At 40.9% G+C, this 17,826-nt stretch overlaps 1 protein-coding gene across 1 annotated transcript in view; it reads left to right on the top strand.

Moving 5' to 3' along the window:
• The first annotated feature begins 3,941 nt into the window (after window positions 1-3,941).
• Window positions 3,942-17,826, top strand: part of Col28a1 (collagen type XXVIII alpha 1 chain) — a 160,085-nt gene continuing 146,200 nt past the window's right edge. The window contains exons 1-5 of the mRNA XM_005363713.3: window positions 3,942-4,070; window positions 7,903-8,063; window positions 8,819-9,375; window positions 15,650-15,670; window positions 16,784-16,840. Of these exons, the coding sequence (XP_005363770.1) occupies window positions 7,940-8,063; window positions 8,819-9,375; window positions 15,650-15,670; window positions 16,784-16,840 (759 nt within the window). The 5' untranslated portion in view covers window positions 3,942-4,070; window positions 7,903-7,939. The remainder of the gene's footprint in view (window positions 4,071-7,902; window positions 8,064-8,818; window positions 9,376-15,649; window positions 15,671-16,783; window positions 16,841-17,826) is intronic.

Raw genomic sequence — 17,826 nt, 5'->3', positions numbered from 1 at the left:
TTTTACAATCTGTCTGCATTCGTTTACGTTGTTACATGCAATAAAGAGAGGAACTTAATTTTCTCTTTAACTCTACCTTATCCTTTTCGTGGCTGTTAACATTACCCCCTGTTTTATCAACTTTGAAATGGAGAAAATTAAATGTGTTTTGTTTTTACACTCTATTTTGAGGCTTGGTACTAATTGTTTGCCTTCAGTATAAGAAGTTTTAAAACCTTGTCCTGGGGAATTAAATAATTCATCAACATATAGTACAATACCAATACCAGAAAGTAAAATCAACTAATTGAAAATGAGCAAATATTTTCTACATTAAAAGCAGGATGTAGGGCTGAAGATACAGCTTGCAACACAAGAGTGAGGACCTGAATTCAGATCCTCAGAAACAACAGGGGAGCCAGTGTCAAAGAGGAAAGGGAGGACCAACACACAAACACTCCTCTGCCATCATGCACCGTGGTACCCATGCACCAGAATTCCCACAAAGGAACACACACACAGACAAACCATACACCCCACAGTAAAGTTGTATATGTATGTGTGTGTGTGTGTGTGTGTGTGTGTGTGTTTAAAGCAGGAGTCAATTAGTGTTATTAAAAGCTCTGGTCTTTCAATGGGTGTTGAATGGAAAAGTTAACTTTTCTATTCATTGAGTGAAGGGAATAATAAAATTAAAACTGAACTTTCACACCTAAGATTTATCCAACCTCTTTTTTTTTTGGTATTTATTAGAAAGGAAAATTGTCCATTTTTTCTAGATAGCATCCCAATATTTTGATCTGAAGTAGTTGCCTTGATAAGGAAGAAACAACATGAAGGAGGGAAACGTACAAAAGGGACGTTCTACTAGGCATAATGTTGTGGGGTTTACGCTGCCACTTTGCTCTTGGGGACAATATGGGTTGCATGTGTGACAATTACTCAAGCTGGGAACCAAATGCCAGAAGATTAAGAAAGATTTATTAGGGGATAAATGATGTAAGAAAACAATTGTGTCAAATTACTGCATGCCCAAGTTATTCTAAATGGAAAGTTTTTAAAATAATAATAGCAATAAGACAGTAAAATTAGAGGGTGTGGGAAAGATAAACCCAATTGGAGTTTGGTGAGGAAGCTGGGCCTGGAATCCACTGTTCTAGACTTAGGTAAGACCCCATCTCCCCAGCTTCATTGCCAATGACGACTTTCACTTCCTATCATCTTTGAAGGACTTTAATTTTTCTCTTTGCTGATGAATAGGACCGATACCTTCTTGATGTTCCTGCATATATTTTAGAAATATAAGTAAAGAATATGAAGGCACATAAAGAAAATAAGACAGAACCCATAGAATAATACAGGGAAGGGTATTCCAGTGATTACTGAAATCACCCACGTTTATTTTTCCACAGCTTTTGTACCCAGCATAAATGGGGGGAGGTAACAAAAGACTTTATTAACATGACACAAAGGACAACTCACACAGTCAACTGCTTCATCACTCTGAGACATCAAATCATTAGCATTCTGTTGTCTAGGTAGCGAGGCTGCTTTAAATCAAGGCTGCTGAAAGCCAGCCCTCCCCAAGTGACGTCATAGTTACAAAAAAAGGAGAAGAAGTATGTTTGCATATCCTGATCATCTTCAGGATTGAATGAAATTATCTTATGTCAAAAGAACCAAGCAATCACATCCTGAGTTGGGATGTGCAAACATGCTTGTCAATCACTTGAGTAACCTCCAGACTCTGACTGTCAGACAAAGTGGAAATGGCCCCCATGTCTCAGGCTCCACATTCTTTACTCAACCTGACGCACTGGCAACATCACAGGCAAGGTGTTGACATTGGTAGTCACAATACAGCCATTCTGTCACCACCAATGTTACTCTGGCTGCCATTTCTAAATGTGTGGACTTTCTTAGCTCACCCATACTGGTTCCTGAGAATCTCTGCTAACCACCAGTCAACTGTTCCCCACTCCCATGACTTTGAAAGGCATGCCCAACGACATAGACAGTGAAGTGTGTGAAGCCCTCAGCACCACACCTGACACCTGTGGGGAGGGGGAGATGGAGGCTGTTACTGCTGTAATAAGGGAATCGTAATGTTAAAATGTCATCCTTACAAAAAGCTAATTATAGAATCTGCAGTGTGGCTCAGAAGATTAATGCCCTTGCAGCCTAAGCTTGACTATCTGGGTTTCATCCCTAGAACCCATGTAAAGTTAGAAGGAGAGAACCGATTCAGGTTATTTTCTGACCTTCACACCTATACTGTGACACACACACACTATAGCCAGAATACATAGATACACACACAAATAATAAAAAAATAATTATAAGAGCATATATATTGCCTTCTCCAGTAATCAAGCTGTTATGGATGTCAGAGAAAGCCCATACGGAGAAGAAGTCTATCATCTGTAGAGTGATAAGGTGTATTTTGCCCCAATAAATGTTGACTTACTATGGATTGAGTCCATAGATTAGAAATTAGGAAAAAAGGACAATGGGCAGCTGCAATGACCTTTCATGGATAGTCATCTCAGAACACCAACTGCTATAAAACTGTCATCACAAGCCCACGTTCCTTGCCAGCCACTGACTGGAAGGCAAGGATTTTAGGCATGGAAAAAGTCCTGTTCATAAAGCCAGCAGTCCAAAGATGTGGGCGCTCACTAGCTTAGGTCCGGCTCGGAGAAGAATTTTAGGGGTGTGTCAGATAGGTGGGTTCCAGGATAGTCACAGATCTGAGTGGTCTTTTATAATGCACAAACTGCTATATCCTGGGTGGGGCTGGGGGTGGTCACTAGATGTCCTGGCTTCTTGAAATGTAAAGAAAATTTAGTTATTAGAAAGTCTTGTGCCAGCTGGGTGTATGGGTGTGCACACTTTTAATCCCAGCACTCAGGAGGCAGAAGTAGGGAGATCTCTGTGAGTTCGAGGCCAGCCTGGTCTCCACAGTGAGTTCCAGGACAGCCAGAGCCACAAGGTGAGACTCTGTCTTGGAAAAAAAAAAAAAAAAGCTCAAGTCTTTTTAGTTCTTCTCAAGCATAAGCGGTACTGCACTTAGTCATTAAAAGGTATCTTTAATCGGAGAACAGGGAGCCTTGGTCCCCTGATGAGGTGGAAAGGCAACCGTCAGTAGAAAACATAGTGAAGAGCAACTTTTCATAGCTGTAACCTGCTAGGTGGCTTGGATTAGTGGTGACACTCCCAGCGGTGTCCCCTCCAGCACCTCCAGTCAGTGGGAGACCAACACTAAATATCACACTGTTCAGTTCTGTCACCGCCAGCGTTAGGGAGGTGATTTAAACTCCGCTAAAAGCAGGCAAAGCTGGAGAACATATTACCCTCGGTTATAATTACAGCTAGAAAAACATCTTAACAGATGAATCTCTGCCTTGTTTCCTAGACGGGAGTGCGAGGCCCTCATAGACGTTAGAGGCAGAGCCAGAACTCAGCTAAGACCATATATTACTGAAGTTTTCTATTCCAAAAAGTTCCTAGAATCAGAAGTTAAAAAGACTGGAACAATGAACTTCTACGTGCTCCTGATTCAACTTTGAGAATTATTAATCTCGTTTTCTTCAGACCACCAGTATCAAACGAGGGTGATAATCATTTGTATGCTTCTCGGTGCTATTCTAACCAGCGTCTCAGAGAGCAAACCCCAGGCAAAGCACAAAACCAGAAAGCAAAAGAAGGATATAGTGTGAGCGGCAAAGGCAGACAGCCAGTTAGTGCCTGAAATGTAGAAAATTTTCTCAATTATTATTTTTTTTTTCTTTTTCAGAACAGTAGTCTTGGAAAACACAGACTTATTTTTGCAGGGACACTGTTCCTTTAAGTTGCTTACTGATCCCACCCAGATCTTGCACCTTGGCCAAATGCCTAACCACTCTAGTTAAACAAGAATAAGAGATGGCAAAAAAATTCACAAGCAAAGACATTATTTCCCAGACAACAGAATGATATCAAAGAGTTAACCGCATCCCTGAAAACAGTCGTTGCTGTTTCCATCTGCCGCTCTGGTTTCTGTGGGCATCCACCACATTGGCCTCTCTTTCCTGTTTGACAGACTGCCTAAGGTAAGACACAGCTGCTTGCTTTGGATTCCTTAACTCAGGACCCTCCAGGAACCCTGTGGGGATAGATGGCTGATGTCCTGGTCATGGGAAGGAGCTTATTGAAAACTTTGCCCTCTGCTGTTACTTGCGATCAACTGTTAGAGAAACATGAATAATTGCTAAACTAAGCTAAAACTAGTTTTAAAGGTATTTAATTTTTTGTTTTGCAAACTTTATTCTAATTTTATAGTTTACTAAACTGTATTACAATGATGTTAACATCTTTGGGAATCTTTTTCAAGATTTTAAATGAATTTTTACAAAAATAGGATATTTTTATCATTTGGCTAGGTTAGAAATTTGAATAAAGAGTATCCAGTCATTTTGTCTTCATGTAGAAACTAGTAAAACCCAAAAACTGAGCAAAATTCATAAAATCTACAGAAAAATTATTTTATTCCTGAAAAATTATAAAATATAAAGTCTCTTGAATGCTTTCACCCTGATATTCACTTGAAATAAATTTGAGGCAAAATTTCAAAATGCAGTATTTGCCAGAAGATCTGCATTCATAGCCTATATTACCATGGTCTGCATTCATAGCATGTAGCCTATATTACCATGGTCTGTATTCATAGCATGTAGCCTATATTACCATGGTCTGCATTCATAGTATGTAGCCTATATTACCATGGTCTGCATTCACAGCGTTTAGCCTATTTTACCATGGAGGTTTGTGTTTCTTTCATTTAGCTAACTCATCTCCATACCTTCAACCCATATGTACATATTTCTAAAAGAGAAAAACTACTAATTAGACCAATAGGACATGCTGAAAGTGATCAGAAGGGGTGGCCCTGCAAATGCCAAAGTCAAGGAGTTGAGGAAGATAATAGACTGGAGAAGCTGGAGACACGGGGAGGCAGGAGAGTGCCCACCTTTGCTTTAGTGGCCAGCAAAGGGCCCTTCGGAGAAGCCACAGCTCCAAGATATTATGGTTATTGCAGCGACTGTGTGTCAGTGGCTGTCATACACATGACGGTTTAGCTATATGTTCAGAACTCTGCTCAGGGCCTTCGTTTCCAGGGAGGAAAAGAAAGCCATTATTTGATGCCAATAGTCCCAGAGTCCTTTCAGTGTCTCAGTCCCAGAACTTCTGGGGTGCTCCTCGTGCTATGGACTCAGCAAAGAGGAAACACCCGTGTAACGCAGCCTCTTTCTTTTGCCCCGTGGAAACGCAGTAGCAGCTCTGTGTGTCTAGGTGACTCTATCTTTATACTAACCTTCAGAATAAGTTGGAGTCCTTCCATGTCCTTGGTCCAGAAAATGTGCCGTTTGCATGTTCTATTTCCTTAGCTCAGTTCTAGTGAGTTTTGTTGTCTGTTTGTGTTTGCTTTGAATACCCAACTGTCTTCTTGTCTTAGTATACCTGGTCTGAAGCCTGGTTGACATGCAGCCAAGCGTGCTTGGTAGATGGGCCAGCACAGGTGCTTGTTCTTACAGAAGCAGCATTCTCTTAGTAAATGCTGCTGCATTCTATTTGAGGAAGAGCCTGTGGCCTGAAGCCAGCATTGCTTTATTGCCAACCTAACATTCTTGCTTCTTTGGGAGGGGAGGGGTGGTACCCATCTGGCATGTATGAAAGGAGTCAGTCTCCCAGCTCACTCATCACAGCCTTTGCCTTTATTTCCACCCTCTACTGAGCATCTGGAAAATCATGGTCATGAATTTCCTGTTCAGATTCTCTGGAGGGAAGGTGCTAAAGGAGGAAACTGTGATTCCTTTGCCAGACCTCCTGCAGTTAATGCAGCCGAAGGAGGCAATCTCTCAAAACCATGCAGCTTGTTAGCTCTAAACACACTTTTGTTCCTATTCCCTTGGGCATACCAAGCTAGCAACATATCCATCTTCTTTTGTCAGGGAATTCTGGGGATTTAGACATCACTTTGTGTATATCTGGCCATATTAGGCTGATACAGATGACTGAGAACTTTAATATAGAATTTGAATTTTTAATGTTTATTTGGGTGGAAAAATCGTTTCACTGGGTTGTTTGAAAGGTGAGCCTCCCGACTTCAAGTCTTTTCCTGTTTATTGTTTGGAAGTTGCTTTTAAGTTACTACTGGTTTTTGTTCTAACATTCTTTTGATTCATTGGATAGGCAGCTTCACTTTTGAACCCAATGAAGACAAACTTTCCCAAGCAAGAGTAGAAAAGAGAAAGGAGTTATGGGAAGCTGAGGAATAATTTAATTCTGACTTGAGGGTTGGTTTTGTTTTGCTTTGTTTTCCGAGACAGGGTTTCTCTTTGTAGCTTTGGAGCCTGTCCTAGAACTTGCTCTGTAGACCAAAACCAGGTTGGCCTTGAACTCATAGAGATCCCTCTGCCTCTGCTTCCCAAGTGCTGGGATTAAAGGTGTGTGCCGCCACTGCCTGGCCCCTGACTTGAGTTTTGAACTCACTGATGCTGTATGAATAATAGTAAGACTGAAAAGGTAGTGGCTCTGTATGATCCAAGGGAGAGAAGGATTTGCTAAGAGTTACTTATAATGATAATGAATGGAACAAACATTCAGTCATCTGAACTCATTCTGAAGAATCAGCAAATGACAAGGCAGGTACTGTGATGAAACCATAGTCCCCAAATAGAGTGGAACCAAAACACTGATAAATGGCTTTGCTCGCTCCCTGCTCTCCATAGCATAATGAGACATTACTTCTGCTTAAATACAGCTATTGAATATAAGTGAATATTTACTAACAAACATTTGGTCATGATACTATAACTTGCTTATGTTAGAAACTTTGAAAATCTCATTGTGATTATTTTATTTGAAATGTGAAGGGATATGTGTGTGTGCGCATGAGTGTGTGTGGTATGTGTGCATGCGCACATACATGAGTGTGTGGTGTGTATGCATGAGTGCTTGTGTGGTGTGTGTGTGGATGCATGAGTATGTGCATATATGTGGTGTGTGTGTGCATGCATGAGTATGTGTATGCATGAGTATGTGTCTGTGTTGATATGTGTGTGTGCATGCATGAGCGTGTATGTGTGGTATGTGTGCACGTGCATGCATGAGTGTGTGTGGAGTGTGTGTATGCATGAGTACGTGCATGTGTGTTTGGTGTGTGCATGCATGATTGTGTGCATGCATGAGTGAATGTGTATGTGGTGTGTGTGCATGTGTGTGTATACATGCATCAGTGTGTGCATATGTGTGATGTGTGTGTGTGTGTGTGTGTGTGTATGTTTGAGTGAGCCAGTAGGGGACAGCTTGTTTAAGTTAGTTCTTTTCCTGCACTACATGGATCCTGGAGACAAACTCAGGTCATCATGCTTGGTGGCAAGTGCCTTAACCCGTGGAAAGATGTTGCAGGCTCATATGCCAGTTTTTAACTCTACAAACTTGAAATTATTTAATAATAATAATAATAATAAAAATAAATGATTACAATAAATAACCCTTTCTATTATGGTTTCCAGTTTAGTGTTTTTATGGGATTCCTGAGTGTACAAATGAATTGGTCTCTGTTTCCTGTGCCTTCTCTTGGGCTCTTTTCTGATTGTTTCTTTGTTTCTTCTGTGCAATCCCAATGTGTCAGTTTTTGTTTTATCATTTCCTCTAACATCACATGATGTCATTTTGTAGTCCCTTAGAAGTCTGTTTGCTTTCTAATGGGAGACAGGAAGGAGATCAGTCTGGATGGGAGGGGATATGCAGAAGGACTGGAAAGACTGGAGGGAGGGGAAACCACAATCAGAACATGAGAAAAAGTCTATTTTCAATAAAAGGAAAAATGGTAAACATTACCTTTATTGAAGTATTTATAGCTCGATTTTCCTTTTCAAGGTGTTACCAGTTGGATGAATTTTCACCATCTCCCATAATGAGGAAGAGAGACGCTGCCTTCTGCCTTCTGCTTTTGCCAGTTTTTATGACTCAAGCAGTGTACGGACAAAGAAAGAAAGGACCAAAGCCAAACACACTGGCAAGGAAAAATGACTTCCGGGGTAAAAATAGAGTGTTTTTAAAAGTTTTACTTTTAGCCTGTGAAAGCGCTAATATAAAATTTTAAAGTAGTGTTTGATGAAAGTAGAAAATTATCTGTATGTATGCATGCGATATTCTATTTGATATGATTATATCATGGTAAGTAATAAGTCCTACATATTTAGATTGCCTCAGAGTTTTAGAGCACTGTGCATGTATTGTTTCATTTGAACTCCACTTGTGAAATAAGAAGGAGAGATAGCCACATCATAGGCAAACTGGTTGAGAGAGCTTACATGGCACCTTCAAGGCCATAAGCAAATAAACTATTAAGAAACCGATCTACAATCCACATTCAACTCTATCTTCAAATTAAGTGTGTTTTTCTGTTGTTATTCCTGTGATGAATGTGGACATTTTCTCATTTGATTTCAAGGTCCTAAAATGGCACAACCCAAGTACCAAACAGAATATTATTGATTTACCTCTAGACTCCTTTGCCTAGTATTTGTTTAATTTGAAAAATATGTTATTCTTTCCCTTTTTCTATGCTTTAAGTGGGTTTACAATGCTGAGAATATATGACACATTTATTTGTTTGGCTTTGCTTTTCATTTTATGAGAGAAAATATTTAGCTCTGTACAAATTAAGCTTTATCTTGGAGGCAAAGTCTCTCAGAAACAAAGCAAACAGCACACCACGTTGGGGTTCCGGTTCCCCGAGGATGCGCGAGGAGGGACGGTTAGGTTACAAATCCTTTGTGTTCTCTTTCAGACACCGTTTGCTTCATAGACGTTGTCTTTATCTTGGACAGCTCGGAAAGCTCTAAAATTGTCCTCTTCGATAATCAGAAAGCTTTTGTGGACAGCTTGAGCGAGAGGCTTTTCCAGTTGACTCCTGGTCGTTCATTGAAATACGACATCAAACTGGCAGCCCTTCAGTTCAGCAGCTCCATCCAGATTGACCCACCCTTGTCTTCTTGGAAGGATCTACGCACATTTAAGCAGCGGGTCAAATCTTTGAGTTTGATTGGACAAGGTACCTTCTCTTATTATGCCATTTCCAATGCCACAAAGCTACTAAAGAGAGAAGGGCGTAAAGATGGTGTAAAAGTGGCTTTGCTGATGACTGACGGCATTGATCATCCCAAGAGTCCAGATGTCCAAAGCATTTCTGAAGATGCTAGAATTTCAGGAATATCATTTATCACTGTGGGACTTTCCACTGTGGTCAATGAAGCCAAACTTCGCTTGATATCTGGGGACGCATCCAGTGAACCTGTTCTACTACTGAGTGATCCAACCCTTGTAGACAAAATCCAGGAACGCCTGGTAGGTACCTAAAGGATTAAATATGTATTTCTCCTTGTATTTTGATAGCTTAGATTTAAGCTCTTTAAGAATAGATACATAATGTTGACAAAGTAGGATTCTTACTGGGTGTAGAACGTGTATCATTCCTGTGCCTCTTTCCACTACCTTGACAATTTAATGGAAACGTGTGAAGTCCATTCCCTAAAGTTGCACCCCTAACATTGTTACATGGTGAGGTTTTTGGAAAGAATACTTTTAAAGCATTCACCATATTCTCTTGTCTATTCATCCTAAGGTCATGTACATTGTTGACTTATATTCATTGTGTTATCAATTTATGGTCTTCCTTATTCGTTCTCAATCCTTTCTCATTTCCCACGTGCAGACTTACCTTTGGCCTTCTTACCTATTTCCATGTTATATTACTTAATATATTAAAAAACTTTTCTCTTTTGTTTCTTATATGTTATAAGCAAAAATGTTTCTCTTTATTTCTTATATATACAAGCCTGTCTATATTACTTCTCCTATTTCCTTAAAAGCAACCCAAGGGAAGACACGGAACTATGTTGGCTCACACATTGAGGGGCTAGTCTGTCATGGTGCAAAGGTACGGTGGCAGAAGCATAAGGCATCATGGTCATATAGCGTCCATAATCAGAAAACATAAAGAGATGAATGCTTCTGTTAGCTCAGGGTCTTTTATATTCAGGCCAGGGTTCCAGTCCATGGAGCGCTGTTGTCCACAAAGAGTAGGTCTTCCTGCTTTAGCTGATCCAGTCTAAAAACTCCTTCATAGACGAGCACGGACATTGGTCTCCTAGGCAATCCGAGGTCCTGTCAAGTTGACAATCAGCGTGAACCACTTTAACATCACCTGTAGGCAATCAATGATTTTCCCATCAGGGCACGGAAACCTTCTCTTTGTGTTGTTAGCTATGGCAGGGCCTTTCTGTGTTGACTGCCCATCTATCTGTAAGAGCTTCCCCTTGCTGCTTTGGGAAACTAGGAACAACAATCAAAATGAAATCTCTCTTTACAACTTTTCCCAAGGAGGAAACTTCCCGAAAGAAGTTGGCTGATTTGTTGTGTTTAATATTGATTTTTTTTTCTAAAAAAAAAAAAAAAAAAAAACACTAATTAAAACTTTTTCCTAAACAGATTGCATTTATGTACTAAGAGCACACACATACAACAGCAACGACTAAATCAGGAATCTGTGATAGAGGAAAGCTGAGATGGGAGGGGGGAGTATAAAGGAAGTATTGAAGAGAGAAAAAGGAAAGGGTAAAATGATGCGATCGTGTATTGAATTTCAAAAGCTTACTTTTTTTTTTTTCTGGAGAAGGCAGCAAGGCAGAAGTGTCCAATAGGCGCTTACCATTTCTCATGAATATTTTCTAAATGTGGCAAAGAAAATTCAAACTTACTCCTAAGATTTTCTTTTGATTCTTCATCCTCACCCCATCCTTCCTCAAGATTTAACTTTTAGCCCCAGTTGAAATCACAAACACGAAACATGGCTTTCTTAGCAAATACTGTCACGTGCAGAGTGCTGTCCAGGTCTCCATGTATTTGGCACTGCTCTGAGCACACCTTTGTTCTATATACTTCTTTTTTTTCCCCTTTTTTTTTATTGAGAAAAAAAATTTCCGCCTCCTCCCAGCCTCCCACTCCTCCCGCCCTCCCCCCACTCCTCTCCCCCTCCCTCTCAAGTCTGAAGAGCAGTCAGGGTTCCCTGCCCTGTGGAAAGTCCAAAGTCCTCCCCTCCCCTTCCTGGTCTAGGAAGGTGAACATCCAAACTGGCTAGGCCCCCACAAAGCCAGAACAAGAAGTAGGATCAAAACCCAGTGCCATTGTCCTTGGCTTCTCAGCAACCCTCATTGTCTGCCATATTCAGAGAGTCTGGGTTTATCCCCTGTTTTTTCAGTCACAATCCAGCTGGCCTTGGTGAGCTCCCAATAGATCAGCCCCACTGTCTCCGTGGGTGGGTGCACCCCTCTTGGTCCTGACTTCCTTGCTCATCTTCTCCCTCCTTCTGATCCTCATTGGGACCTTGAGAGCTCAGTCCAGTGTTCCAGTGTGGGTCTCTGTCTCTATCTCCACCCATTGCCAGATGAAGGTTCTATGGTGATATGCAAAATATTCATCAGTATGGCTATAGGATAAAATCATTTCAGGTTCTCTATCCTCAGCTGCCCCAGGAACTAACTGGGGACCTCGCCTTGGGCACTTCTTTTAAGACTTATTTTATTTTATATGTGAGTATTTTTCCTGCATGTGTGTACACACAGCGCATGTCCTAGAAGGGTCAGAAGAGAGCATTGGCTCCTCTGGAGCTGGAGTTACAGATGGTTGTGAACCAATTTGTGAGTACTGGGAATCAAACCTGGGCCCTCTGCAAGAACAAGTGCTGTTAACTGTCGAACAATCTCACTATCCTCTGTATGGCTTATTTTGTTTATTCTGTCACTATCTTGTGATGTAGGTTAGTCACAACGTAAGATGATCATTATCACCCCGTTTCGTTGCCAAAGAGCTGAAAATGTAAGGCTTGTCAAGACTGCAGACTATAAACATTTGCCCTGAAGAAAGCATGTTTATAGATATGAGCCACCATGTGGTTGCTGGGAATTGAACTCAGGACCTCTGGAAGAGCAGCCACTGCTCTACTCTCTGAGCCATCTCTCCAGTCCCGAAAGAGCATATTTAAAGAGGAAATCACAATGAATTTCGAAAGCTTGCTCAATCAGAACTGCCCCCAAACTAGCAACATTCCTCTTCCAAAGTCACTACTGTTTCTCACTCCTCTCTCTGTGGATTGTGTCTTTCGCGGAATCAGAGACTACGGCCCAGCCCACGGTTCTTAGGGGAGTTTGGTTGGGAGCAGATACAGCACAGGAAAGGGAAACTTGTCACGGTGCAAGAACAGTACCTAGTCCTGCCTGTGCCCACGGTTCTAGAAGCCCTCAGCACTTAGCTGAAAGCAAGATGATATTCCATTACATACAGAGGAGAATCCTGGGAATGTGGACATTTAGTGGCCTGTTCTTCCTGCCCTCTCTTCATCTCTAGTGTGAGAAGAGCTGACTCCAGAAGGCACAGGGCAGGCAGCTCCTTGTTTGACCAGATGTTCGGGCTCAGGGTCTTGCTACCTTCTCTAGACACACCCTTGCTGAGATCCCTGTCCAACCGAGGACAAGAGTTCTGGGCAGGGCACAGCTGGGACTGTTTGTTTGGGGGAAAACAGAAAATGACCGTCGCGATCTGCTTCCTCAGCATCCTGTGACTTCAGCTTGTTTGTTCAGATGTTAGTCTTGTGGTTAAAGCTCTCCTGACAAAGGGATACTGCTTTCTGAACGCACCCCGGGCCCAGAGTTTTCACTTTGGCTTTGGAGAGAACGACACAGTGTTTGCATTGCCTCTCTCTACAAAGCGGGACCTAATTTCTCACCAGATCATTGGTCAAGTCCTCATTTAATCCATGTCTATTACACCACTGTAAATAAAATGTAGTTGACATTTCAACTTTTTGTTTTGTGGTTAAGTTTTTAAAATAATTTAGTCATAATTTAAGAACAAAAGTACATTACTTAAGTGTACAATTCCATGAATTTTTAACAGGTACACATATTCATACAATCACAAACACAATTAGAATGCAGAAATTTCCATCACTTATAAATGCCTGCTTAAACTTCTTTGTGATTTCTCTCTGTCTGTCTCTCTGTCTGTCTCTCTCCCTTGCTGCAGAGCTACTACTAATTTGAATAGAAGTTGGTTCATTTCAGCCTGTTTCAGAGTTTATAATAGCAACTTTGATCCTAACTTAAATTTCAAAGGCTTTTGTTGTGGCTGTTATGGAATTTGTTGACCTTTGCTCCCATTTCATTTTTATGATATTAATAACTTTGTCAATTCTTCCTATTTTCTCCATCACCCTTTATAGCATTGGCCTTGTACTCATTCCCCAAGTTGGCTGTACCCTTCCTGCCTTCCGTTTTGATCACTATCCCATTATACAAATCTGAACCCAACGACAGAGTGCAATTCTTTTATTTTACTGAGGACATTTCTCTTTTTTATTCTTGTCATTGAAACTCAAGTTTCCCCAGAACTGACAAGCCATAACTCAAGCCGAAATCTGTAGACTGCCTTTGACGCCGCCCTTCGCTCTGGCTGTGCCCATGTGTGCTCTCCCGGTCATTCTCAAAGCCATCGTCTTCACCAAGGGTGGACACCTTACCACGCAGCTCTGTCCGCCGGGCCCTTCCGTCTCACTGTTGCCTTTGTCTGGGTGCCCACACCAGTCTCTCCGGCTCTTCCCCCCCCACAAACTCTGACATACAGAGCAGCATACCATTGGGGTGTTAGCTGGCCCCTTGCATTCCTTCCTTCAGAATCATCCAGAAGCCCCACCTATTCCAAGAAACTGTTCCCGACTCCCACAATCCTCATTTAAGACTTCCCACACTTCTTTCCAGGCCGGTGTCCTCTGTCGTAGGCTTCTGACTCTAAGTGCCCTTAGGCTTGGAGCTCTGTTCTTTGTTTGAAACAATCTTGTGTATTATGAGTGCTGGGTCTAATACCGTTGCTCTAGAAATATAAATTCCAGAAAACGTAAAAACAAACGAACTACAAAAATGGCTATTTGTGTTGCTAGAGTGCTAAAGAGAAATACAGTGACGCAAAATCGAGCTTTCAAAGGGACAGCTGAATGAAAGGCACAAACATGGTAAAAGCATGCATTTAAAAACCAGTAAGGTGAGGAGCCAGATGTGCAGGTTCATGGCCGTGATCCTAGTTCTGGGGATGTTAAGGCAGGACTGTCATGACTTTGAGGTCACTCTGGACCACACAATGAGTTCTAGGCAGCTTGGGTTATAGAGTTAAGATTCTTTCAAGTAAAAAAAAGCCCACAAAAATAATCAAGAGAGGGAGGCAGGTGGATCTCTGTGAGTCTGAGGCCAGCCTGATCTACAAAGTGAGTTCCAGGATAGCCAGGGTGGTTATAATGAGAAACATGCATAATTAGTTCTACATAAAATTATATTTGTAATAATACTTTTTGTCATGGTACATACATTATTTTTTATTTATTTTTTGTTTTTGGTTTTTCGAGACAGGGTTTCTCTGTGGCTTTGGAGCCTGTCCTGGAACTAGCTCTGTAGACCAGGCTGGTCTCGAACTCACAGAGATCTGCCTGCCTCTGCCTCCCGAGTGCTGGGATTAAAGGCGTGAGCCACCACCGCCCAGCTACATACATTATTTTTAATCATTTAATTCCTCCTATGTAACAAGTTTTAAATGTAGTTTTCTTTCTTATAAATAAGGCATATTATTATGAACTATTCAAAAGTTTCACAAAATACTATTTTTAATACTGTTAGATGTAAAAGCTACATCTCTTTCCCTTTCATTGGACTTTTATAAACAAAACATCATGTTTGGGTGTTTAAGTGCTTGAGTGAAAAGCCCTTTCTCCTAGATAATCACAATAATAGGATTGTGGCTTCTCACCCTTCAGATCATCTAGAAAAGTGCCGCCAGACTTTCCAATGTCCTGTTTTTGAGTTCTAATCCAGTTTTATAAGACCTACTAATAATTTCATAAAGAAGATGATTTCCAAATCAGTGTTTTGGTGCCCCAAACCCCCCAATGCACATAGGTATAGAGCTGGGGACAAGAAAATAAATAGTTATGTATTTGTTTAAGTCTTTGTAAGCAAAAGTGAGAAATTTCTCATTACAATCAATTAAGCTCGAAGCTAAACTATGGAGATAATTAGAGCTGATCAAAGAAACAAAAGAATAATAGAACAGATCAAAGAAACAAAAGCTAAGGCATAGGGTGCAGTAAGATAATGTTCCTAGGAAACACAGAGTGATTTTGAATGTTGGTGCCCCTCATGTCTTTTATTTTTTTTTTTATTTTTTTTGGTTTTTCGAGACAGGGTTTCTCTGTGGCTTTGGAGCCTGTCCTGGAATTAGCTCTGTAGACCAGGCTGGTCTCGAACTCACAGAGATCCGCCTGCCTCTGCCTCCCGAGTGCTGGGATTAAAGGCATGCGCCACCACTGCCCGGCCCTCATGTCTTTTATTATTACATAACCGAGAGGGATCCTTAGGAGGGAGGTTGGCCAGCTTTACTGCTTTTACAAGGTTAAAAAGGCTGAATTGCTATTCTTCTCGGAAATTGCATACCCCATAGAGAATAATTAAGACTAATAAGAAGATGGAAGCAGAACTATTAATCGAGTTAATGTTTTATTCTTTTTTTTAATCCCTTCTAGGATGTCTTATTTGAAAGGAAGGTAAGTGCCACATGCTTTATTACTATGAATTACTCTAAAAATCTAGATTAGCAAACACAAGTGATTCACATCAGCTGTGACTAAATGAAAGCGTGCAATTCTTTTTAACACTAGCTACTTCACTTTGAGGAAGCCACATAATTTTATTTTTATGCCTCTGTATTTCAACTGTAGGTTAGAAAATTTTAGAAAAAATTTAGTGGGATTTGAGAGATTCTTTTTGAGATCAGTGCTACTAACTGACAAATTTCTCTTCACCTTGACATGAATTCTTTTATTCTAAGCATGGATCAGACACTAGCTGCTTTCTGGAGTCCTCTGGTTTGGAAGGTACTCCTGCTATTGGCCAGCATCAATCCAGTGTTCAGTTCCCTGCTGCTTGCTGGTGGGCATGAAGCTCATTCCATTTTCTATTTTGAAGAGAACTGAACCAGATGAGAGCAACCAATCAGAGCATTGCAAAGGAAGCTAGCTAGTAGCCATCCGTTGGAAAGGACATAGCATAAAAGGACACGGTTAGAAGGAAAGGTGGCTCTGAACATGCCAAGGACTCCTGAGCTAGGCTTTCTGCATCATGACATGGCAGCATCGCTGAATGGTCTGTAACTGCAGAAGAACACAGAGAAAACCATCACTTTGTCCTGTTTGAGCTGGTTAGGCAGCTATCAAATGACTCATTCTGTTTTCAGAGGTATTAAAATAAAAACCGTGTGCATCCTGGAACTAACAAAATATGGTTCAAATCATGTTTCCTTTTGCTGAGTAGGGAGAAAATAATATTTACATATGACTGAGCCGTGACGTTTCCGACAGAAGGAAATGAGTAGAAATTCCAGAATTCCACAGAAAATGCTTATTCTTCTATTTTAACCAGTTCCTATAAGAAAATTGATAAAAAAAATCGGTTGAACATAGGTTTTATTTAGCTATGGCAAAACTTAATAATACTTCAATAGCTGGCTCTTACCCATCCTAAGTTTTCCTAGAATAATTTAATAGAGAGAAGAACTTTCTTAAAGGGAGTTTCAGTTAGTTATACACCAGGCGAGATTTGGCATGCTGGCACATACTGTATTTCGCTGTGTATTAATACCGCATTTCTTGCTGATTCAGTGTGAACCCAAGATCTGTGGATGTGAGAAGGGCGACCCAGGCGACCCAGGGCCTCCCGTGAGTAGACATCTGTGCTGTCCTTGGGGCTGATGAAGACAATGATGGACCTATTTCCAGAAAGGGCTGTGTAGTGTCATTTCTAATTTGATAATTAGATCCAGAACTTCTCAATGATGAGACAATAACGTAGAAAGAGCTGATAGAAGATATTAGTAGCTTAGGTGATGCTTTATCTACCCAGGGATGCAGCAATGCCATGTAGCCTCATAAAGAAGAAGCAGTAGATGCTTGGGGAATTAGGTAAATTCTGTAAAATTAAAGCCACCACTTAGCAAATGAGGCACAGTGGTAGGATTCACTGCAATTACTTATCACTGACCAATAGTGTCAGAAAGCATCCACACTGCCTGTTCTCTTACCTATGTGATTTGAAATATTGTCCTAAGAGTTTGGAAGTTCAAAGAATAGGTTTCACAAAGCAAATGGACAGCATTTTTGAACTAGAGCTTGTATCTGAAGGTGGCAGCAAAAACACCTGCGTGTAGGTGAATGTGACATGTTTTACCCTGAGACTTGGGTCCAGACTTTACAGTTTTTTCAAATAACTCTATTACCCAAGGCATTGAAGTGGGGAGATTTATTTCTCATAAAATACAAAGTTAAGCATTATTACATGATAATATGCCAAGCAATAGAGGCCAACGTAACTCAAGTGAATGTTTAGCTTTCCTTTTCTCTAAAGCTGTTGTTGAACTTCTTACATTAAGAGCTTGCTGTGAACAATGGGCAAGAAAACTCATCAGCAGGAGCTAATTGACAAGTCCTGCCACTCAGTAATGTCACAATTTATAGGACTGAATCATCCATTTCCTGTTTATTTAGTGCAGTCAAAGCCGGTTCTCAGGAAAGGAAGCATTTGCTGGTGTTTGGTACAGAATGGAAGAGTTCCCTATTCTTTTTTTTTTTTATTTTATTGAGAAAAGGAAAAAAAAAGTTTCAGCCTCCTCCCAGCCTCCCACTTCCCTCCCCCTTCTCCCACCCCT

The sequence above is a fragment of the Microtus ochrogaster genome, linkage group LG10, assembly GCF_000317375.1.
Source record: "Microtus ochrogaster isolate Prairie Vole_2 linkage group LG10, MicOch1.0, whole genome shotgun sequence".
NCBI classification, from domain to species: Eukaryota; Metazoa; Chordata; class Mammalia; order Rodentia; family Cricetidae; genus Microtus; species Microtus ochrogaster.
Note: the sequence above shows the minus strand (reverse complement) of the source record. Positions and strands in the feature narration are given on the sequence as shown.